General features: G+C 38.6%; 1 protein-coding gene across 1 annotated transcript; it reads left to right on the top strand.

Annotated features, from left to right (window-relative positions):
* The first annotated feature begins 4408 nt into the window (after positions 1 to 4408).
* On the top strand, positions 4409 to 25336 carry LOC101405620 (sulfotransferase 6B1-like). Its single transcript, XM_004435508.3, has 6 exons — positions 4409 to 4553; positions 6638 to 6822; positions 11663 to 11789; positions 18871 to 18965; positions 19118 to 19304; positions 24842 to 25336. Exons 1-6 carry the CDS (start codon positions 4409 to 4411, stop codon positions 24958 to 24960), a joined length of 858 nt encoding a protein of 285 aa, XP_004435565.1. The 3' UTR covers positions 24961 to 25336.
* The last annotated feature ends 296 nt before the right edge of the window (positions 25337 to 25632 follow it).

The raw sequence follows: 25632 nt of genomic DNA on the forward strand, positions 1-25632 counted from the left end.
CACTTGAAAACTCTACCCTGTTCTCATTACAATAAGAAAAAGTTGGCATAGCTTGAATGACAACTAATTACCATAGTTTTCCCCTGGGGTTTCATTCTTAGGACACAATTACCAAAATTCTGAAGATGATCTGTTCCGCTCAACTGATTAACTGCCTCTCTGAGTCTGAAACCAGCAGGGCTAATTTAATACCTATCTAGTTAATCTATGGTCCTTGGACACAGACTCACTCCAGCAGCACTCAAGATGTTAGGACATGATCAATGTTTCCAAATTCCATTGGCTCTCACGTCTAGCTGACGTCCACAGTGGTGATCTCATCTGCTCCCAGAAGCCTGGGGAAGGCTAACATAGGCTATTTCCATCACACCCCACTCCATCCCTTTCCTTTCTTCCTATTCTTCTTTTTTTAAATGAAAGCTAAAATCCTCCTACTTTACTGCTTGTTCAGCTGGATTAAAAATATCACATGGACTTCTGAATCTATCATAAAAGCAATTCAGGGCTATGAAGAAAGTCAAATGGCTTATGTTTCACGATTCTCTGTTTTTAAGAAACTTCAGGGCCGGCCCCGTGGCTTAGCGGTTAAGTGCGCAGCGCTCTGCTGCTGGCGGCCCGGGTTCGGATCCCGGGCGCGCACCGACACACCGCTTCTCCAGCCATGCTGAGGTCGTGTCCCACATACAGCAACTAGAAGGATGTGCAACTATGACATACAACTATCTACTGGGGCTTTGGGGGAAAAAAATAAATAAATAAAATTATAAAAAAAAAAAAAAAAAAGAAACTTCAGTGCTGCATTCTAAAGCATATTGGTAACCTAACTCAGACTGCCTCAGTTTACTCATCTGTAAAGTAAAAGTAATCCTGCAGAGTTGCAATAAGGGTTAGAAATCTGGCATGAAATTTAGTACACGCACAATAACAGGAGCCTTTCAAGGCATCTGTGGGAGAAAAAGTCCAGATTCTTCCTCTTTTCTTTTTTTTCCTGCAGAAAATCCAATAGTCATCAGTCAAGAGACTGGGGATGGGGGTGGGGCTGGCCATTGGTGATTGGGGATGGTGGCAAAGCCAATGTCAGAGAAGACAAATGAGGTCACTCTGACCATCATTCCTTAGTCCTGCCTCATCCATGTCACTCCTCACCCCCAGGATAAGCAAACATAATAAAAAAGGATGTGTAGGGAAGTCGTTCCACCAGGTTCTCAACTACAGATGCCTCCAGGGACCAGACAGGTAAAGTCCAGCTGGGTGATAGAGAATAGGGAATGGTGAGGACTGTGGCAAACAGGATAGGGCAAGCCGCACCCAATTCAGTTCAAATTTAATTTCTTAAATGACAAAAATAAACAAAAAATATGCAAACTGAATCTGGCCCATGAGAGTGACACTTGTGACATCACATGCTCCCTCATCGTCTATATTTAATTGGCCACTAATTGGTGGAGATTCTGCCTTGAAGGTGCTCTCAAATCTGCTCTCCTTTTCTCATCTCCATTTGTTTTTGTTTTAGTTTTGGCCACCAGTCTGGCTCCTCTGCAACTTTCCATACTACTATCAGATGGGTCTTTCTAGTATGTAATTTGATCTCCTCACTTGGTGCTTAAGACCTTTGGTGGTTCCTACAGCTCTCTGGCCAATGTCCAGACTCCTTAGCTTAGCACAAAGGCTTTCCACAATGCACCCTGTTTCTTTCCCTTTACTTTTCAACCTTTCCCTACAAGCACGGGCCTGTTATACTCATACTCAACCATGTAGACTTTGTCCATTTTTTAATAAGCTTGTTTTATTATTGAGTTGTCAGTGTTCTCTACATATTCTCACCACAAGTCCCTTACCAGATATATGATTTGCAAATATTTTCTTGAATAAATATTTCTTCATTTGCCATCTGATTTTAGGAGCATTTCTAGAGATTTTAGATGTTTATCATTTTATTTTTAAAATAATTGTCACCATTCATGGTTGTTCCACCAGGAAGTGGGCCCACAGAGCTCCTCATGCTGACATTCTGGAAATAGATCTCCCCTAGCACGTTAATTTTAATTTGCGTTTCCTCAACAACTAATGATGTTGAACACTTTTTCAAAGGCTTATTCTGGTCTTTTGTTCTTTTTTTTGTGGTTGAGTTGTTTGATTTTTTCCTTATTGATTAGTAGGAGTTCTTTAAAGAGTCTGGAAATGAGTAGTGTTGAATACACGTATTACAATATTTTCTTCCAGTCCATGGCTTGCCTTTTTACTCTCTTAATGATGACTTTCAATCAACAGAGGTTCTTAATTTATTGAAGTCCAATTATAAATTTTTTCTTTAATGGTTAGTTCTCTTGTGTATCGTGTTGAAGAAATCATTGCCTTCCCAGAGATCAGGAAGATAGTCTCATGTTTTCTTCTAGAAACTTCTTTTTTCATTTAATTCTATGAATTAAATTAATTCTATGAATCTTGAATTTTTCTTTGTATATGGTGTAATGTAAGATTCATTTTTTTCCCCTGATATGAATCCAATTGAATGAGCACCATTCATTAAAAAGACCATTTTTTCTTACTAAATTGCACCTTTGTCATGAATCAAGTGATAGTTTATGAGTAGGTCTTTTTCTGTACTCTTTATTCTGTTCTGTTGGTCTATATGTGTATATATGTGTAGCATCAGGCTCAGGCCACCCTGTCTTTTTTTATTTTTTTTTTTTGTGAGGAAGATCAGCCCTGAGCTAACATCCATGCTAATCCTCCTCTTTTTGCTGAGGAAGACCGGCTCTGAGCTAACATCTATTGCCAATGCTCCTCCTTCCGCCCCCCCCCCCCCAGCCCCAGTAGATAGTTGTATGTCATAGTTGCACATCCTTCTAGTTGCTGTACGTGGGACGTAGCCTCAGCATGGCAAGAGAAGCGGTGCGTTGGTGTGTGCCCGGGATCCAAACCCGGGCTGCCAGTAGCAGAGCGCACGCACTTAACCGCCAAGCCACGGGGCGGGCCCCACATTGTCTTAATTAGCGGTGTTTTATGGTAAATCTTACAATCTGCTTATCTAAGTCTTACAGCTTTGTTCTTCTTTAAGATTTCCTTAGCTATTCTGAGGCCTTTGCATTTCCATATTAAATGCTTGTCAATTTATACACACACACACACACACACACACATGCCTGTTAGGATTTTGATCAAATTGAACTGACTTTACAGATCAATAAGGAGAATTTTGACATTTTAATAATATTGAGTCCAGTCCATAGACGTGGTATACTTCTCCATTTACTTAGGTCTTCTTTAACTAGTCTCAGTAATACTTTGTAGTTTCCAGTGTCTTTCATTTCTGCTATTAGATTTATTTCTAGGGATTTAATTTTTTTCATATTATTATAAATAGTGTTGTTTTTAAAATTTTATTTTTCAATTGGTTGTTGCTAGAATATAGAAATGCAATTTATTTTCATATATTGACCTCATAATCCAGCAACCACGCTCAATTTACATATTCATTCTAATCGTTTGTTGATTCTTTGAGATTTTCTAAGTGTATGATCATTCTAAATTTCATACACTATCAAGCATATGTTCCTTGTTCAATTATTTCTTCCACGGTAGGTCTCTACTTTTTTACATTCGATTAAAATGCTGATCATTTCCTTGTTGGTGTACATTTCTTTTAATGCTTAGACAAACAAACAAAAAGATTCGTCTTTGGTTTACTGAAGAAACTGGGCCCTTCATTGCCATGTCTATATGAATCCAGAACATAACAATATTAGTGACAAAAGCTAAGAATGACTCAGACAAGAGATTATTCAGTTCAACCAAAAACTTCCTGTGTACCTCAAAGCTCAAGTGTTATCTGTCTTAAAGTATTTCCTGTAAAGTTTACCTTTACTCACAGATTATCTGCCAATTCCTAGAAAAATTTATATTTTCTCACTTCATTCCTCTCCTCTTCCTGAAACGCAATACTAGCTACTTCTGCTACTGTGCGTTAATATTAACAAGAAGTTCAATTTTTCTAATCATTTCCACAGTAATATAATCCATTATAGCCACTAAAATCCTTCCTTATTTAGGCCAAAGGATTTGATTAACTTTAGTCCCTTAGTATAATGATTACATTCTGACAGCTTGATAGTTTTGTATATAAATTATTCTGAGTGCCAAGTAGGAGAAAATATTTTGTGACATGTATTATCAGAAAAATTCAGATAACATCATTTTCACAGTAGACTTTGGCTCAGTTATGGTTTAAAAATTAATCTTGAGAAGAATTGCAAAAGGTATATATATATTCTTCTAGTTGGAATGCCAGCTCAGTAATTCTAAGATTACGTTGCCACTGAGCTAGGATTAAATTCAAGGAGCACTGCTCAGTGCCTTGTGTCAAGTCAGTGTTTAGCAAATATTTTTTTGATTGATTTGATGAAAGATGTCATCCCAGAACCAGTCAAGTGTTCTTCATAAATTCAAGGGGATTCTTTTTTCTACTGTGTCTTCAGAAGAACTTCTAAATTCCCTGGATTCTTTCCATGCAAGAGAAGATGATGTGTTTCTGGTATCCTATCCAAAATCTGGTAAAGTTTATTTTAATGTCTTTTTAAAATGTGGAAATACAATAACAATAACAAATATAATAATAATTTTTACCAAACAGTTGTTTTTCAGAATTGTTCCACAGGAAATTAAAGTATCCTGAATGCTTATTTTAATGAAAAAGTTTGACATTAGAGAGCTGAAAAATGTGCTTTGAGAAAATTCAACTGGAGAAATTAGAGCTTTAGTATACTCTTGTTTCAATTTTATTCATGAAGACATACATATGTTGAGAGAGAGATATATATATAATAAGCATAATATCTGTAACATTATAACGTTCTCTTCAGACGTTGTGCCAGGCATTGCAATATTTAAATAGTGTTTGTTCAATTTATACTTAATGATTGATTTACAAATAAGTAATTTTTTTCTTCTGAGCTAATAAGAACCATAAATACTTTTATTGTTAAAGTTTATGCCTTATTATTCAAAATTTATTTCCACATATAGGTATACACTCATGAAAGGACCATTATTATGAATAATGTCATTCTATGGATAATCAAAATTAATTATATATTATTTTTGGTTTTGAGAGGTGACCAGGATATATAATATCCAACTGCTTGCTGCTATTTCCAGAATAGTGGACGTGTGTGGATGGGCATTTATCTGCTAACATGGGTTCAGCAACTAAGAGCTAAGGGCCCTTCAAGTTGTGTGTGCACTGTAGTCCCCTCATCTGGTTGTAAGTCAGGCCCAAGAAGCCCTTCCTATTGGAAGAAGCAGAGTTCACATAGGGCCAGATCTCCCAGGGTGCTTTTGGAGAATAAATATAAACTATATACTTGTCTCTTTTATTGGAAAATACTGCTGCAAATGGAAATTAAATGATTGCCTCCAGAATACCTCAGTATTCTCTCGATGTAATAGGTTCCTCTGTGAATAAATATATCTTACCTTAAATTGATATGTTAGTTTAGAAAGTAATTTATGATGCTTTTAAGGTTCTTGGAACAGGTGGCTGATTTATACCACATATAAACAATCATATATAAGTTTCCACTGTACATGTTGGTGCCTATAACTTGACATCTCCCACCAGCTGCCAGGAGGTCCCCTTCAGCAGCACCCTTCGTCAGAATAAATCAATGTATTTTGTTAAAATAATACAAATATCACTACTATGTGAGTCATGTTGATATGAATATTACAATTATAAATATTTAAGACGTATTAACATTATAATCTAAAATAGTCTTAAATTTAAAACATATACTGCCAAGGAGAGCACTGCTTAAACTCTAAATATTTATTCAACTGTACGTTTGTTAATATTGCATCTCATTGGAATTACAATGAGATAAATGGAAACTAGGCCCACTTTAAGCTCTTTAGGGACTGCTTTCAAATTAGCAAAACATCTTTCCCACCCAAACTTTTACTTCTCTGCTTCAATTTACTCTTGTCTACACCCTCGGAGCATACTCACATTTGCTTTATGTAAACATGAAGTGGTATTCCTTCCAGACTTCATGGTGGCAGGCTTGCATTTCTACAGTGTTTGAATATAGCCTCTGTTCGTTGTTCAAATGCTTTGTTTGCACAACTACTATGTATTTGCACATGAACGAAAATAAGATTCAGTGTCTATCTTCAAGGGAGAAATGGGGAGAAAGACATGAATACAAGCAATGGTAACTATACTCTGGTGTGTGCTGCTTTGGAGGGGCAGAAAGGGTGAGCAATTATGCCAGGGGAGTGAGGATTCAGAAGACAGTTTATAAAAGAGCGATATGCATGAGCTCGCAGGACCAGTAGGAATTGTGTGTGGAGAAGGTACTAGAGGAGAGCGGTGGCACAGAAGAGCATTCCAAGCTGAGGAAACAGCAGATACAGTTCTCATAGCTCTTCACAGTCTTTAAAATGATTCTTCCTGTAAAATGAATTGACATTTCAAGCGTTTCAACAGGTTTCAATGAGTGTCAAGAGGTAGTAATAACGATTTATAATAAAATTAATGCATTCGTTGCTTTTATAACCTTATGCGAATTTTCTATATTCCTTTCATCAAGAGTGTCATTTAATTAAAAAATGTGTTTTGTTTTATTTTTGTCTGAAGGTACTCACTGGATTGCAGAAGTCATTGAGAACATTCCCAATGCTAGAATTACTCTAACGTCTCCTATTGAGTTGGGAGACATGTCTAAATTTGAGGAGCTGAAAATGTATTGTAAGAGAAGAGTTATTCCAACGCATTTGAGCTACAACATGCTACCAATTGATATTAAAGAAAAACAATGCAAGGTAAGTTCAATGGTTAAGGGCAGAGGCTCAGCAGTACCACAAATGGGCTTGGATTCTTGCTCTGCCCCTTTCAAGCTGTGTGACCTTGGAAAACTGCTGAAGCTCTCTGAGCCTTGGGTTCCTCATTTGATACAGGAATAATACTATCCATCTCATACAGTGTGGCAAAGATTAAATAAGATAATACATGTATAGGTGTTACCACAGTATCTAGCTCATAAAATTATTTTATGTAAATATTATGCTGGCATGTCAACCATAATTACGCTAGACAATGTCATATTCTATTCTGAATCCAGTTTTAGCCTTTTTATGTTAAATATTGATGTCCAGGGAAATAAAGATTGCCTTGATGTTATTTTAATTATTTTATCTATCATTTGTGCAAGAGATTATATAGGAAAAGAATAAAAAAAAAACTGTATATAAAACCCTAAAGCAAAGCTACCTCAAGCTATTCTTTTTTAATTTTTTAATTTATTTATTTATTTTCCCTCAAAGCCCCAGTAGATAGTTGTATGTCACAGCCGCACATCCTTCTAGCTGCTGCATGTGGGACAGGGCCCCAGCATAGCCGGAGAAGCGGTGCGTCAGTGTGCGCCCGGGATCCGAACCCAGGCCGCCAGCAGCAGAGTGCATGCACCCAACCGCCAAGCCACGGGGCCGGCCCTCAAGCTATTTTTAAAGTGAACACATTATTATTGTTTAAAAGTTAATTGTAATATAAAAGAATATTTTCTATATTCATGTCTTTCTTATTCAAATTTATGTTTTCATGGAGAGATGCTTATGGAATGAGGTTAAGTAGAAAGCAAATTTTAAATCCATATATACTGAATAGTCTCAATTTAGTTAAAATATACATATACACACATAAAAAAAGACTAGATGTAAATATATCAACATGTGGAGTGGCTTCTCTCCCTCCCCCCCCTTTTTTTTTTTGCTGAGGAAGATTTGCTCTGAGCTAACATCTGCACCAATCTTCCTCTATTTTGTAAGTGGGTCGCTGCCACAGCATGGCTGATGAGTGGTGTAGGTCTGCGCCTGGGATCTGAACATGCAAACCCGGGCTGTGGAAGCGGAGTGTGCCAAACTTAACCACTAGGCCACGGGGCCGGCCACTGAGTGGCTTTTTTTGGTAAGGCATTAGGGTTGGATTTTATTTTCTTTACAGACGTCTGTATGAAGAACGTTTTAAAATTGTTTTGATCAGAAAAAAAGAATAATATTTGAAAGGCAAAGGCAAGATATATGTGTCCACTGTAACAAGTTCCCAGTGATGAAGCTTTTTTAAAAATGCCAGCCAAGGGCCAGCGCCATGGCTTAGCGGTTAAGTGCGCATGCTCCGCTGCTGGCGGCCTGGGTTCGGATGCCAGGCGCGCACCGACGCACCGCTTCTCCTGCCATGCTGAGGCTGCGTCCCACATACAGCAACTAGAAGGATGTGCAACTATGACATACAACTATCTACTGGGGCTTTGGGGGATAAAAAGGAAGAGGATTGGCAATAAATGTTAGCTCAGAGCCAGTCTTCCTCAGCAAAAAGAGGAGGATTAGCACGGATATTAGCTCAGGGTTGATCTCCCTCACAAAAAAAAAAAAAAAAAAAAAAATGCCAGCCATATTCTAAAAATAAAAACAAAAACAACCTACCAGTCAAATGGGCATAAATCAGAGCAGATCTTCCTATGATGATAACTCTATGAGCACAATGTCTGTATGCACACCATCTGCTCTTCTGCCCCAATAAAAGCAAACATGATCAACCAGAGGCAAATGTCCTAGAAATTTGCCTTTATCCCCAGCAAATCTATCAGAACAGGGGAAGGTGTACTAACTTGGTTACACTTTCACTCAACTGAGCATTTTCATTTCAAACAGATTGTCTCTAAGACAGAGAGATGTCGGGGGGAAAAAAGACTCTGATAAACGCAATAACCCTTAGGGTAACGCAATAACATTGATAACAAATGGCTACCAGAGATTAAGTTGTGTTTTATAGACACATTACGACAATGATAAGGGTAGGTATTTTTCCTTTCATAAGCAAAGGAACTGAAGCTCAGAAAGGTTAGGGTGCTTCTTAAAACCACCACACTAATGGTGTAGCCTTAAGGTACAACTCTAATGGAAACCAAGACTCTCTTTACCCTTGGTGTCCCAAGAGGATGACCTGGCCTCTGTTGCTGATGGTCTAGCCCTGAGAGCTTAGGGGCTGGACAAGGCTTACCTGCCCCAGCAGGGCTGTCACACAGTAAGTTCCTCCTCCGATCTTTCCCTACCACCTCTCAGCCCTACTCAGCTTCCTATACTTTCTTCCCAATCTTTGTCTCTCCTTTTTTGTTTCCAAACTCTCTTATGTGAAATTCATGTTTTCAGCTCATTTCATGATATTTAGTTAATATTTAAGTTTTTCCCAGAGTACTAATCTGCCTTCCCTTTATATCCCTCAATCTCCCCCTAATATTTTTTATGATTTCTTAGAATATATTCTTTTTTTGTATGTGTTTTGTATTGATTATAACTGACATATAACATTACATTAGTTTCAGATGTATAACATAATCATTCGATATTTGTCTATATTGCAAAATGATCACCACAATATGTCTACTTAACATCCATCACCACACATAGTTACAGAACACATTCTTTTAACTTCTTTTGGTAAAATACGTATTAACGGTTTGCGTTGCCTTTCCCACTAGATAATACTGACATGTAATTTTAGGGGTTCCCCCAAAGGCCCTCAAATACTCTTCTCTCTACCAAAAAAAAAAACCTCTCCAACTGGATGGCTACATCTTAAAATTCTGCCATTTTTTCCGTTTTTGTTAAGGCAGTGGAGTTTTAATCTGTGCTGAGTCTTGGGGTTCTGTGAATCTGCTCAAGAGGCTGCAAGCAGTTAGAGAAAGGCTGAGGGGTTGGGTTACTCCATAATTACCTCTTGGAATGAAGAGAAGATAATGGGGAGAAGGGGTAAAGGTGGCTGTTTATTTCCGTACACAGTGGCCTTTACACATCTCTCAAAAGGAGCAGGTGCTGTTCATGAGGATCACATACCATATTTGGACTATGAACACAATATGGAAAAATAGTTATGTATTAAAAATGACTCAGTAGTGGCCGGCCTGGTGGCATAGTGGTTAAGTTCACACACTCTGCTTCGGTGGCCTGGGGTTTGAGGGTTTGGATCCCCGGCATGGACCTATATGCTGCTCATCAAGTCATGCTGTGGCAGCGTCCCACATGCAAAATAGAGAAAGATTGGCACAGATGTTAGCTCAGGAACAATCTTCCTCCCAAAAAAAAAAAAAAAAAAGACCCAGTAAACACTTTCTTACCCATGCGAGATGTGTCCACCAGATTGTCAATTATAAAGCAAGGAGAACATCTAGTACTCATGCAGTGTGGACCATGATTGAAGAGAGTCCTATTATATCCAGTTTCTCACACTGGTGTCCTGAGGTTTCTTCTGTGCTCCTACTGCATTCCACACTTCCCTATTACAACCCTCATGACACTGCATTGTCAAGAGTGTGTTTCATTATCCGCTTCCCTCACCTGACTGCAAGTTTTGAGTGGGCTGGAACCATTTCTGTCTTACTCATCATTATATTCCTTGGACCTGGAATGTCCTGCCTTTTATACATGGGTACTAAATGAATATCTATTGAATCAAATTACATTGCAGTTGCAGTGTTCACGTAAATTGGGAAGGTATCTCAGTTTCCCTACCCTTTTGGGGTTTAAATTGTAGAAAAAGGAAATTACAAAACATCATTCTTCCTATAAATAGAAATAGACAATTTGTAAGAAATATTACTGTATATAAATCATGTTTTATCATAAATGGATATTAAAAAAGTAATCTTGGGACTGACCCCGTGGCATAGTGCTTGGGTTTGCACACTCCGCTTCAGCGGCCCAGGGTTCATGGGTTCGGATCCCCGGCGAGGACCTACACACTGCTTTCGGGCCATGCTGTGGCCGTGTCCCACATGTAAGGTGGGGGAAGATGGGCATGGATGTTAGCCCAGGGCCAATCTTCCTCAGCAAAAAGAGGAGGATTGGAAACAGATGTTAGCTTAGGGCTAATCTTCCTCACCAAAAAAAAAAAGTAATCTTGTCTTACAGATGAATAGGGGTTTCTCATGTCTGTCCCTAAAAGGATAGGACCAAATTTAGCACATAAATTGAAAAAGTGTGGTCGGTGGGGTGGCAGCACTGCCATCGCCTGGGAGCTTGTTAGAAACGCAGGATGCCAGGCTTCATCCTGGACCTCCTGCATCAGAGTCTGCACTTGGACAAGATCCCCTGATGAATCTTTTTTTTTTTTTTTTGTGAGGAAGATCAGCCCTGTGCTAACATCCATGCCAATCCTCCTCTTTTTGCTGAGGAAGACCGGCTCTGAGCTAACATCTATTGCCAAGCCTCCTCCTTTTTTTCCCCCAAAGCCCCAGTAGATAGCTGTATGTCATAGTTGCACATCCTTCTAGTTGCTGTATGTGGGACGCCGCCTCAGCATGGCCGGACAAGCGGTGCGTCGGTGCGCGCCCGGGTCCGAACCCCAGCCGCCAGTAGTGGAGAGGGAGCACTTAACCGCTAAGCCACGGGGCCGGCCCCGGCCCCTCACCCCCCCACCCCACCCCGTGATGAATCTTACGCACGTTAAGTTTTGAGAAACACTGGCCTAAGTCTATGTTTAATAATCAGCTGAAGCTGCCGAAAAGTTGTGACCTGCACAGGTAAGTTCAGGGGCTACTTTCTTATAGGAAATGTTTTGTACTGGGGCTATTTCCATTCTAAAATAAATTGATTTTTTTTTTTAAAACAGATTATCTACATCATTAGGAATCCAAAAGATACAGCTGTTTCTCTATTCCACTACTACAGAGATAACCCTAATCTCCCCGGCATCGAAACCTGGGCTGCATTTTTAGAGCTGTTCCTAAGAGGAGATGGTAAATAGAACAATGGTTTTTATTCATAATATACAGTGAACTTTTCCAGTTAAAACGAAAGCATTTGCCAAAAGTTTAAATGGATACTAACTGCCTACTTTCAGAAATGCATTTGAATAGATTATTCTTTTACTTCTCCTAAGCAATTCTTTCTCGTTTTGCTTCTTCACGGTCTTTCTTATCACCTCTGGGTAATTAGTACATATCAGCAATTACTTCTTGAGCTGGTTTTAATGTTTTCAAACAGAGATTAATTCTGGTCAAGCATCTCTTTTTTTCATATATCACCAGTCTTTTCAGTGAAATAATGATACACTGATTGGAGTATACAGCAAGATACAGAGGAAACCTAGACAGGTAGTCTGAAACATGCCTTGTATAGACCTGCATGGAAAACAAAACAACACAAAATTACATGCACACAAAAACAAAATTCCCCAGATAAAACAAATATGAAAGAATTAGCCATCTCGACACTTAGTTTTATGAAAGTAATTTATCCTGAAAACACCACAATGACACATCATTTGATTGAGCTGCGCATCACGTGTTGGTCCTGCCACCATGCGTGACCTTTGAACTTATTCCTTTTTCCCTGACTCATTGGTGTCTGGAGCTCTTAAAAAAATTATTCTGAATCCCTAAGCCTTTTATCAACAAAAATAATATACCAAGACGATGCAGAATTTAGAAGAGACATAATCTAGAAATAGTGTGTACCCAGAAGATCTTATCTCTTACTGGGTTTAGAGCAGATCTTCTTAATTGCTAGTTTCACTGTTTTACTTGCAAATTGTTAAGCTTTTGCTTGTTAATTTAAGAGAGGCCATAGCAAGTGTAACCTTAACACAAAGACATTGGGAACTCACCATCGTCAGGGTTTAATACTTTGTTTTGCTATATTCCCTGTGGAAGAATATACCCCACTCACACATTTCAACTCCTTTTCTATTTTCCTCCTTTGTAATGACACACGTTTAGTAGAATCATAAAGTTTCAAGAATGACAGGTACATTAAATATCATCTGGTTAAAACGTCCACCTGATGTTTAAATCACCTTTACAACACCCCTGAGAATTGCAGAGGCTAAACTTGAACTTCTTAACCTTGACAAGAGGTTCACACTCTCTACTCCTGCGCCAAAGCAACACGTTCCATCTTGGTGCTCCTAAGATGTTAAGAAAAAATCTTACCATGTGGCACAGACACTTAGCTAAGTGCTCTGCACACATGATCTCATTTCACCCTCATGAGAACACGAGAGAGAGATGTTATTATCCTCGTTTCACAGGTGAGGAAAATGCAGACCTTGGGAAGCCGCATGACTAGTCCACAGATGTGTAACTAATAGGGAGCAGAGCCGAGATTTAAATTCAGGTGACAGCTCCAAAATCTTTGCTCGTACTGCCGCGCCATAACTCATCCAGCAAAAAAACTGTCCCCCGATCATGAATTCCTCCTCCACAGGATAGCCTTCTAAATATTTGAAGATAGTTAGCATGCTTCCCTCTGCCTCAATTCCATTTTTGGAATAAGCAGAGTCTAAATACATAAATTATTTTTGTAAAACAGATCTTGAGTCTGCTTTTCCTCAAGCAAAGAACAGCTGCGTTCATCTCCACACTGTGGTTCGCCACGTCTGTTTCAGCGCTGCATGAGCTCTAATCCAGCCGCCTCTCTAGGATTTTGCAGAGCCCAGAAGGCAAAGCAGCCTCTGGGGATGGTCTGACGAGGGCCAGGTAGAGCAGGCCTGGTACTGCTGCTGTTCTAGAGATTATTTTTCTATGAATGCAGCCACAAAAAGGCCAACCCGGGCCACATACAGGGAGGCAATCTAGCTGTCCTGGAGCAGCTACCTCTGCCACCACCACCCATCGGGAGTCCTAGCAGAATACCTGGCAAGGGCAGAGGGTAGTTGGAAAAAATATTCCAGATGCTTCTTTTCTTTTACATCTTCTTAGTTGAGTAAATAGTTTTATAATTATAGAGGGATTTGGCTTGTATTCTGCAATCGGGTAATCCAGCCTGAGCAAACCCTGTCGACCAGGAATAGTCACGAAACCACTGAAGATTTTTTTTTTTATTTACTCAGATGGAGTACTAACTTCACTTTTTACTCTTTATAAGATAGGGTTGTTTGTTTTCCTGTGTGTGTGTGTGTGTGTGTGTGCGTTGTCGATGCAAAATAACCAATAACCATTCTATAGGTAAGAGAAATAAGGTGAGTTTACTTGAGCCAGAGTGAGGATTATAACCCAGGAAGCCCTTAGAAAGCGTTCCGGAGAAGCATGGTTTTTGGTACAGACTTATATCTTTTTAGAACGAAGAACATACGTTAAGCAAACCCAGGATACATTTTAATCAAAATTTCAAAGAGGTATTCAATTGCAAATTAGCAGGTCAACGTGACCGTGATGTCAGGAAAGGAATTAATCCTGGTGTTACCAATAGGGTGTTACCAATAGGGTGTAGGAGGGGAAGTATGCATTCTTATCTTAAAAGAGTGCATTCTTTAATGGTTAAGCAGATGTACAATGTATGTTTGATAGGCCATAAGGCAGGCTTTTTAGTTCAAGCAGAATCAGTTTTGAACCCGAATAGTTACCCCATATACCTCAATACGTGAAAATCTCTTGTCAGGGTGTTAGGTGTATGTGACTGTGTTTCAGGGACTTTCTTCAGTGGCTTTTTGAGGGGAGGGTTATTTCCCTTGCAAATGACAACATGATATAGTAGAAAGAACAGGCTATGGAGACAGAAGAACTGGGATCAAGTCCTGACTAATTTATTCCCTGTGTGACTTCAGACAAGTAGCTTAACCATTCTGAGATCCAGACTCCTCATATAAAATAGGACTAATAACACTACCTCTTTTGTAGTGTTGTTTAGATGTTCAAATTAAGTAATGGTTAAAATTTGCTGTAGAAACCTATTTGTTTATTCTATTAGACATAGACTTTTTTTTAATTTTTTGTTTTATTTTTTTTGAGGAAGATTGGCCCTGAGCTAACATCTGCCAATCCTCCTCTTTTTGCTGAGGAAGACTGGCCTTGGGCTAACATCCGTGTCCATCTTCCTCTACTTTATATGGGACACCACCACAGCATGGCTTGACAAGCAGTGCGTCCATGTGCGCCCGGGATCCTAACTGGGGAACCCGGGGCCGCGGCAGCACAGTGCGCACTTAACCGCTTGCGCCACTGGGCTGACCCCGTAGACATAAACTTTTAAAGACATAGATGAAGGGCTGGCCCTGTGGCTTAGCGGTTATGTGCGCGTGCTCTGATGCTGGTGGCCCGGGTTCGGATCCTGGGCGCGCACCAACGCACTGCTTCTCTGGCCATGCTGAGGCCGCGTCCCACATATAGCAACTAGAAGGATGTGCAGCTATGACATACAACTATCTATTGGGGTTTTGGGGGAACAAAATAAATAAATAAAAAAATTGTAAAAAAAAAAAGACAGATGAAGACTTAAATAGTTTCACATTACAGTGGAAATATTACAAGTAGATATTTATCTAGAAAGATTATTTTATGTTGACGTTTCATGATATCCTGCACCCATCACCAAACCATAGACATCAATACACATTATATGACAATATAGTGCAATAAAAATACAGGTAGCTACACATTTATCTAATCATCTAATTTATCTCTCAGATAGTTTACAAATACGCTTTAGATTTTCAAATTAAACAGCAACTATAAATTGTGTTCTGGCAATAGCCAGACAGATTAATATCTCACTGAAATAATATCTTAGCATTTTACTGTTTTTCCTATAGCCCCCTCTACACTTTTATATTAGAACTCTATATTTGCTGGGCCATTTCATCCCAATGAATTTTGTTTTCTGCACAATTATCTATCATCAGAGTGTTTTCTAGAAACTAGAAACTAAGATGCTAGTTATAATTGGATATAAGAGTGAGGCAGAGGGTTTGCAGAAAGTGTGGAAAGTTTGAAATAGCTGAGGTGAAGAATAGGAGAATGTGTTAAGGCAGGACAAATAGGTTTGCCAGGCAGCGTTGGACTCTTAAGGCTGGAAAAATTGAATTTACGGTGGTATAAATACAGAGTTGTGTAAAATTCATCAGCAGAACTCAGTAGCAGTGGGTTAGAAGAAAAGAAGGTGAAGTGTTTTGATTCAATATTGGGTGTCTTACAGGTGATTGAAATAAACAATGAGGGCAAGGAATTGAAGGTATTGGCAAGAAAATTGTTGAGGGGATGAGCAAGGAGAAGCAAGTGAAGATAGAAAAAGACAAAAATGGTCTGAATAGGGTATCGTAGCAGCTAGCAATTAAAGTCACTCCCGCTGATGGCAAGACCTGAGATGACACAGAAAATCGTGATCTAAAATCAGTCTTCAGTGACTGTAGGGGAGACATCAGAAGGTCAATTTCTGACTGAGACAAGGATGGAAAGAGTGGCACATGCAGAGGACATGCGTCTTAAAGGAGCCTGGATTTAAAGGAGGGAGACGTTCTGGAAGTTGATAGTGTGGGAGATCTGAATTGGCCACCCCAAAATGTGTCTCTGGCATGAGGATTGTTTTGGGTTGGTTTCTTTTAAGAAACTACAGAAGAGATAGAAGCTCTGAAAAGTAGAAGTTACCCTTTGTAAGAGACATTTACATTTATAAGGGAAATCTCCATTTGTATAGGTATCACCCTCTCTGTACCAGGAAGCAGGGGGATGACCTTATCTCTAGAAACTCTTATCAGTGCAGAAGGCGAGGGCTTAAATCTGCATACTCTTGTTTACTGTGCTTTCTGGTAATCTCCCATAGCTGACTACCCCCACCCCCAACATCCTGCTTTGTCTACCTGAATACGCTATTTAAGGTAAAAACCTCCGCCATTTGTCTAGAAACTCAATTTCCCTGGCTGCTCCCATGTATACATGTTATAAAGCTTTGTTTGATTTTCTCCTGCTATTTGGTCTCATGTCAGTTTGACGTGTAGCCCAGCCAGAAAAGACCCAGAGTGGGTAGAGGATAGTCTTCCTGCCCTTCAATAGGAAGCAGTGAGATTGCTGACTCTCTCTCCAGACCCTAAGACACATGGCTTGGTTGAGAGAAAGCAACTTCTATTCAGGGGCATCTCAGGGGAACAAGTAATTTTGGATAGCAGGAGGGCCATCCAGGCATATGGTAAGGACAGGAGGTGGTGGAATAATTCTGTAATTAAGCGAAGGATGTGGAGAAAAGCATTTCCCATAAAAGGAAGATTTCATATCTCTGTTTTGGAAGCTCTATTTTCTTCAAAGCTGTAGGTCTAATAATGACCTGGACAATGAGGATTCTGATTAAAAATTAGCTAAAATTGTAATTTCCTATATTAGTAAGGAAGGCACAAGCAGCCAATTTCTTTAGATTCTTTTGGCTGGCTTAAGTCCATTTGGAACAGGGTGGAGTATAAACTAATTAGTCAATAATAGAACAGCTGACTCTCAAATTATAATCAGGCTATGATCCAAAAGTTTATTCTTAAATCTATTTGGGGTATGTTGGAATACATGTTCTACTGAAAATGGTAATGGGCAAGGTCAATTACATCTAACCACCAGGTATGGCACTGGGTCTCTATCTCCCCCCAGGCTCCCAGCCACAGAAGCATGAGCTCCCCTGACAGTATTGAGGACTTCCTCAGTATCAACAACTCTGGGCAGTGACATTACCCATGAGGGCTGGGCTGTGGCTGCCCGGGGCGGGGGTGTGTGGCGAGGTGTAGGTAGTAAGGTGGGTAGAGACAGTGAGCATGGTCTGGGGTCCTAGAGACTAGTTAACTTCCTAAATTTGCCTGATAAAAAAATCAATCTGCCTCCCACCATGTGTTTGTTTGTGTCTGGGAAAAGGTTGGCCATTCTTAGAAGTTAAATCCCTTATCACTGATATGGTAATTTGGGTAATTCTAAGATAAAGTATGATGTAAGTCATTGAAACAGCAGTGAGATTGCTGATAACCGAGAACTATCAGAGCAGCTCTTCCAAGCACCAATTCTTATATACAGCTCCCTGGTCCCGTGGAGTAGAAAATTGGGCTGACTCTAACGATACCGCTGTAGTCCCAGAAATTCTGTTTTCAAAATACATTGTGGTTGTTTTCTTGCCCTTTGCTTCCTCAAGAGCTAAAGCCACGAAAAATTGCAGTTAGTTTGCAGTTAATTATACTTCAATTTATTCCAAGCTTTAATGTTCAAGATGTATCGCAAAATGCCTGGCAGACACTAATGGCTTAAAAAGTGTTTATTAAATGAATCAATAGTCAGCAGATCTTCAGGAAATCGCTAGTAGAGTAGCTCTTTTATGATTGGGGCATTAGCTAGTATTAAATCTTTGGACGATAAGGATGCATGGAAAGATGTATACGTAGTAGTTTAAATTACTACATTTTATACTTTAGATTGTCAAGCTAGTCAACTTGCTGTAAAAAGTTGCTCACTTTTTGTTTTTAATGATCACTGCCATAGAGGTTATTTTGCATGATAATATTTTACTTTTAAGCCCTGGAAAATTTTTAAGGCTGTCAATTAAACAAAAAAACAAAGAGATAATATCGGCTACTGATAAACCCCTAAGACTGTATTTTACAGCCCTGAACTAAGATAGGTGAAAAGAATTCTGTTTTTTTTTTTTTGGAGGAAGTTTATAAACTTTTTATGCTAAGAAATTATTATTATGAAAAGCATGTAACTATACAGAAAAAAAATGATACATGATCAAGGTTTCTCTATTTCTCCCAAGATCCAAAGTAGTTATCAGAACATAATTATTGGGAAAATGTGTATCTCTATTTGTGCTGTCACTTCTCTGGATGATGAAAAATATTTACAAGAAAATAAGAAAAAAAAACACCACAGCCTTATTAAAAAATATAGCCATGTAGCTTCATTTCACAATATTGTATTTAGCTGAAACAATAGTGAAATTGAGCTCTTATAAGGAAAACTCTTTCACTCCAAACTCTGATAAGTGTGTGCCTTATTTTGCCTATTTCGCTGAAGTGGGAAGAACCCAGGGATGCAAAGCCATCATCTTTAATATTAACACAACAATTCACTTTTCTTCTAGTTGTATATGGATCCTGGTTTGATCACATTTTAAGCTGGGAAGAGCACAAAAATGATAAAAACATTCTAATTATATTCTATGAAGAAATGAAGAAAGTAAGTCCTCCCTAACATTTCAACATCAAAATTTAAGTCAAATTAAGTTAAAACAGGAAATCAATCAATGAATTCTGTTTTCAGGTTTCAGGGAATGAATTTGGCATTGTGATGAGTTACGCTTTTTTTTAATTTATTTGCTCGTTGCTCAGGATCCTTCTGAAAACATAAAGAAAATAACTACTTTCCTCGGTATAAATGTGAGTGAGGGTGAAATTAATAAGATTGCTTGGAAAACATCATTCAGTGAAATGAAAAATAATGCAGCCAAGGACAACTGTGATCCAGATCATACCGTCTGTGCCCTCACATCTAATCGGAACCTGGTATTTAGGAAAGGTAAGTCGGAAAGAGATGTGGTGCTTTGCCCGGGGCTTATACTTGGAAGTAGTTCCATTTTACATTTTTTTTTAAAGCATAGAAACTTATTTTTTTATTTTTATTGCAGTAACATTGGTTTATAACATTGTATATATTTCAGGTGTACATCATTGTACTTCTATTTCTGCATAGATTACATTATGTTCACCACCCAAATACTAATTACAACCCATCACCCCTCACATGTACTTAATCATCCCTTTTGCCCTCCTCCCTCCCCCCTTCCCCTCTAGTTATCACCAATCCAATCTCTGTCTCTATGTGTTCGTTTGTTGTTATTTTTATCTTCTACTTATGAGTGAGATCATACGGTATTTGACTTTCTCCCTCTGACTTTTTTCACTTTGCATAATACCCTCAATGTCCATCCATGTTGTCACAAATGGCTGGATTTCATGGTTTCTTATGGCTGAGTAGTATTCCGTTGTGTATATATACCACATCTTCTTTATTTGTCTCTTGCCGGGCACTTAGGTTGCTTCCAAGTCTTGGCTGTTGTGAATAATGCTGCAATGAACACGGGGGTACATGTATCTGTATGCATTTGTGTTTTCATGTTCTTTGGATAAATACCCAGCAGTGGAATAGCTGGATGATATGGTAGTTCTATCCTTAATTTTTTGAGGAATCTCCATGCTGTTTTCCATAGTGGCTGCACCAGTTTGCACTCCCACCAGCAGTGTATGAGAGTTCCCTTCTCTCCACATCCTCTCCAACACTTGTCTCCTGTGTTGTTAATTATAGCCATTCTGACAGGCATGAGGTGATAGCTCATTATAGTTTTGATTTGCATTTCCTTGATAGTTAATGATGTTGAACATCTTTTCATGTGTCTGTTGGCCATCTGTATATCTTCTTTGGAGAAATTTCTGTTCAGGTCTTTGCCCATTTTTTAATTGGGTTGTTAGTTTTTTTGTTGTTGAGATGCATGAGTTCTTTATATATTTTGGAAATTAATCCCTTTTCAGCTATATGGTTTGCAAATCATTTTACCATTTTCAATCTCTCATTTCACTATTGTTCACTCCATATCTTGCCCAATGGACTACACATTGTCATCCCTCAGTGAATGTTTATAAAATAAAATTCTTGAATTGCATTCCTTCCAGACATTGATATTTCCATGACCAGTTAGGGAACGACTAAGAGAAAGACACAGGTGTCAAACAGATGGAAATAATAAAGCTATTTGAAGAATGTGCCTCAGGTCTGCAGCCTAGTGTATTTGTTAATAACTTACCCTGAGTTATGTAAACATGCTCACTCAGTTGCAATCAAATGCAGTCCTGTCCCCACCCTGGGGCTGGCCTCTCAGAGCATGGTAGAGAGTGGTACTGGACACATGTTTTCCTCAGGAGAGAGAAAGGAGCTTATGAGTGCGAACAGTGCATTTTCCCAAATTCATCAATTGTATAACTCACTCTGCAGAAGTAAGTAAGGGGTGGAGAGAGAAGCTGGGGTTGTTATCTAAGGACTTCCACTGCATGGAAACACAAAGAAAAGGAAATAAATCTTCCCCACTAATTCCTAACATTTAACTTAGAAGCAGATTGGGTGGCACATCTGGATATAGAAATGTTCTGAAATCTATGTAAGTTTTAATCCAGATTTTGGGGAAAATGTTTCCAAATTTTTCATAACTTACAAAGACAAAATTTTCTGCATTTATGCACTCAGGTTTCTTGCCAGAAAACACACATTTATTTCCATTCTTTGGCTCAATAGAATATAATTCCTCCCAAAGCAAATATTTGCCAACTCATGTAGATCAGATATTATCTTAACTTTGCAATTTACATTTGTCCTTTTAGGTAGTTCATTTTTCATTTCCTTCTAGTTGCAAAACCAGCACTGGGAGGGAGGAGAGAATTCAATTCAGCAAATATTTATTACTAAACTATTTTCTAAGAGCTAAAATTCAAAAATTGAATAAAATCAAATCCTGTCCTTCAGAAGATCATAATCTAGACAGTAATACATGGTTATAACAACTGTAATAGTCATATGAGCAAATGTGAATGGCAGCATGGATACGGAACAGAGAATTTTTTCCTAGCAAAGTAGGTGAGGATATCACAGTGGATCTGGGACTGGAAGCACAAGCAGGATTTTACCAGAAAAATAAGAGGGAAGAAATACATTCCAGCAAGAGCTAACAGGAAGAAGAAAAGCCCAGAACTACCATGGAATTGGATGCCATTTTCTAGAAAGAGCAGGTAGTCTTATGTGCTAAAGTGTGATGCGTAAAGCAGACTGACGGAGATAAAGATTGGGGCCAGAGAGAAAAAGCTTTGATGAACATCATGAGGAGTTTTTTTTTTGTTTTTCTGGTTTGTTTGCCGTTTTAAGAAGGGATCTGGGCCGGCCCTGTGGCTTAGTGGTTAAGTGCGCACACTCCGCTACTGGCGGCCCGGGTTGGGATCCTGGGCACGCACCAATGCACTGCTTCTCCGGCCATGCTGAGGCCGCGTCCCACATACAGCAACTAGAAGGATGTGCAACTATGACATACAACTATCTACTGGGGCTTTGGGGGGAAAAAAAAAAGGAGATGTTAGCTCAGAGCCGGTCTTAGCAAAAAGAGGAGGATTAGCATGGATGTTAGCTCAGGGCTGATCTTCCTCACAAAAAAAAAAGAAAGAATCTGACATGGTCAAACCTGTGTACTAGAAAATAATAGAATCAGAGTGAAAAATTGATTAGAAGAGGGTGAAAGCAGAGGCAGAAAGTCCAGTTAAGAGATTGTTGTAATATCCAGGTAAGAAACATTGAGGGTCATAATTCAGGCAGTGGCTGTGAGCCACTGTTGGGTAGAGCTCAACTGAGAAGTCAGTTTAGGAGCCATCAGCAGATTGTGGAATTAGGTAAAATTATTCAGGGTGAGTGAGAAGGGCGAGTGGAGAAAAGGATAGCAGGGGAAGCCCTAGGGACCCTAACATCAGTGGGAATGAAATGCCCAAGACAAGCCAAGAAGAGAGATCAGCCAGCATTAGGAAGAAAGCCAGGGTTAAACGTTAGTGAATTCGTGGATGCAGTTTCCATAGCCGTGGGGACGGAAGCTAAATTGAGGGGTTTGAAGAGATGAAAGGTAAAGAAGGGGAGCAGTACCTAAGGACCACTCTTCTAAGAAGTTTGAGAATGGAGAACAGGAGCAAGATGATATGGGAGCTTAAGAGAGAGGCAGGGTTAAGAAAAAGATCAGAAGGAATGGGGGAGAGAAGATAAAGTGAAGACAGAAAGAATTTAGAAAAGGATGTGTGAAAGAAGGTGAAATAAGCAAACAACAGGAGAAGAACCAAAAGAGATTGGGAGGGGCCATGGTAAAGAGGATGGTGAGAAATGAGGAAGTTCTGATGCTTAGTGGAGTCCAGTGCTACTGTTGACACCTTTTATCACTGCCCTTTGGGATCTGATAAGCAAAATACTCAATATTCACACATCTTATCCTACAAACTTGAGAAATTTTACTCTAAGGAGAATAAGAGTTAATCTCTGACCTGCCATACTAGTGACTCTAGCAAATATCTCCAGATGAAATCATAGCAACATAATTGTAGCTAACAACATTAATTCTAATGCAGTTAAATTCTATCTAATAAGTGGTTTCCTTGTACTGGATCTAATAAAGCACAGAAAGTTAACGGTGGAAACATCTTCACTGATAATAGTCACCATGAGCACCTGTTGGTAAATGTGGACTCTTTGAGAAATTAAACACAAGGATGGGTCAGTAGAGCCCATTCCCTTCATTCCTTCCATTGACTGGATGGAGTGGGAGTGGGGGATCCATCCTCTGAAATAATCTTTTCAAATAAACTACTGAAGTCGTTGATTCAGACTCCTTGGCACATAGAGATATTCCTCTTTACAGAGGAGAACTTGTGCCTGCAGATGTCTTTACTTATAGTCAGCAATAGAGCTGATATTCTAGACAATGACTATGATGCCTACAGAGATAAGGTGACAAGGGAGGATATAGAGTAGTCCACGTAAATGTCAGAAGTCCAAGGGCCCATACATATTAAAATTTAGGGGGAAAGTTACAGAAGTATGGAAAGATGTATGGACAGGATGCATGTTGCAATATTGCTTATAACAATGAATACCTAGATTGCACTTAAATGGCCGCTAATCAGAAACTATTAATTAAGTCACATCCATACAGAAGTTTACTATGGAGTCATGAAAACTACAGAGTAAGAATAGCTAGCATTTACTGAGTGTCTGCTAAGTGCCGGGCACATTGCTTGATTTATCTAATACTTGACAACGGACTTTGAGGACGGTATTCACGATATCCACGTTTTACTGAGACACCAAACACCTGAATAACTTGTTCAAAGTCACGCAACTGGTAGGTGATAGAGTCAAGATTTGAATCCAAACTGTCTTACTCTACTCGGCCATGACTTTCATAGTAGGTGTAAATACTAATATGACAAAATGATCAAAATATAATAAGAGGAAAAAAAGTAGGTTGTAATTATGACTTTTAAATGTAGTTTATATGCATATACATGTTTACAAAGAAGACCATCTGGAAGAATGCATGCCAGCCAATTTGTTAGCCATGTTAGCTGAGTCTATTTGCTTGATTTGTATCTCTTTTGCTCATATGTATTTCCCGTAACCTACATATATAGCAACAATATTATTAAAAAAATTTTTTTTTCTTGAAAAAAGTAAAAGAAAGAGTGAAAGAATAAATTGGAAAGTGACAAGCAAATCGAAGTCAGGTCAAATGAAAGCAGACAGCAGTGGTTCAGGTGAATTGATACCAGAAGCTGGAAGGGAGAACCAGAAAGGACCAAAGAATCTTGATATGTCACATTAGTAACATTCATATTGCTCTTCTAAGGGCCCAGGCACTTTGACCTCATGATGTTGACCTTGTGCCCCAATTGGTGTGTTTTAGAAGCAATGTCGCTTCCTGACTCTGGGATCCTCCCTCCTTCTTTTTTTTTCAAAACAGAAGAGTTCCACTTTACTTCTTCCAAACACCTTATAGTGAAGGTGAGAACATCATACAAGTAACTTGGTGTTTATATTTTCAACTCTCTGTTATCAATATTGTAAAATAAATTTCCTTAAAACAAGGCCAGTTACCTGCCCCTGTGGTATATTATCAGCACAGCTAACGCTGAGGAGGTGCACAGGCAGGGGAGTAAATTAAGTATCATTATGTCTGCTTTATGTGTTTATTAAGTTTAGGTGTGACACTTCTTTGTCTGCTACTGTAAAAGCTAGGACATTTATATATTTTTAATCTCCCTTTTTTCTTAAAAAATAGATTTTTAAACTGTACAAATTAATATGCAACTATTACTGAAGAAATTAGAAACAACTGATGAGCAAATGCAGAAGAGAATAATCCCCTATCATCTTATCACCAAGAGATAAAAATGTTCACATTTTGTTATAAATCAAACAGATTTCTTTTGTGAATACTATACATTTAAATTGGTTCTTGTCTGATATGTTTCCAATTTTTCCAGGAGCGGTGGGTGATTGGATAAACTACTTTACTTCAAAGCAGAAGAGAGTATTTGATGAACTATTCACAGAGAAAATGAAACACAGTGAACTAGCAAGACATGTTGAAGATTATGCTTAATATAAATGGGAAATGAAACTACTTTCCATTTTATGAGATACAGTGTTTGGGGAATACATAAATATTTTTCACCAATGTAGAAAGCAGATATTTCCTTCAGTGAGAAATGGACGCTTTATGAACATGTCAGAAGTGTCATGCATGAGAGACTGTTATCATATTTGGTGATAGCAGAGAATTATTAATAAAAGGAAGTATATAATTTTTGAATGGCTGAATTATATCTGCTTTCAGGATATTCATAAGACAAGGAGATTACATCTATTCAGAGACTGCATATTACTCTGGGTGTTCTATACGCTGCATTAACGTACAACAAAAGAAGTGACCGATTATCTAAAATAACAAATGTCTGAGAAGAAACTATTTTCTGTCTATTTGGACCACCATGACCTCTAGACAAACAGTTTTATTTCAGCACTCTCCCAGTGTCTGTAGATATATTCTCCAGTGTCATACAATGACAAACATAATCTTACTAAAGTGGAAACATCTAATAAGTAGGTTATATCAAATGATCACATTCTGATATATTGGTGAGAATGAAAATGAAAAAATAATCTTTCACATTAAATTAATACTGGCTTGGCATTCCAGTATTTTCTTTATCTTCAATAAAGTCAAATTACAAAATTTCTTATTTTCCAGTTTTGAAAAATATAATTTTCCTTG

This window comes from Ceratotherium simum, chromosome 17 (assembly GCF_057802395.1).
Source record: "Ceratotherium simum simum isolate JZ-2026a chromosome 17, ASM5780239v1, whole genome shotgun sequence".
Classification (NCBI taxonomy): domain Eukaryota; kingdom Metazoa; phylum Chordata; class Mammalia; order Perissodactyla; family Rhinocerotidae; genus Ceratotherium; species Ceratotherium simum.

Coding starts and splice junctions, on each gene's coding strand:
- LOC101405620 (XM_004435508.3), top strand. CDS start 4,409: ATGTCATCCCAGAACCAGTCAAGTGTTCTTCATAAATTCAAGGGGATT. Junction 6,823..11,662: donor TTAAAGAAAAACAATGCAAG/GTAAGTTCAATG, acceptor TTTTTAAAACAG/ATTATCTACATCATTAGGAA. Junction 11,790..18,870: donor GCTGTTCCTAAGAGGAGATG/GTAAATAGAACA, acceptor CTTTTCTTCTAG/TTGTATATGGATCCTGGTTT.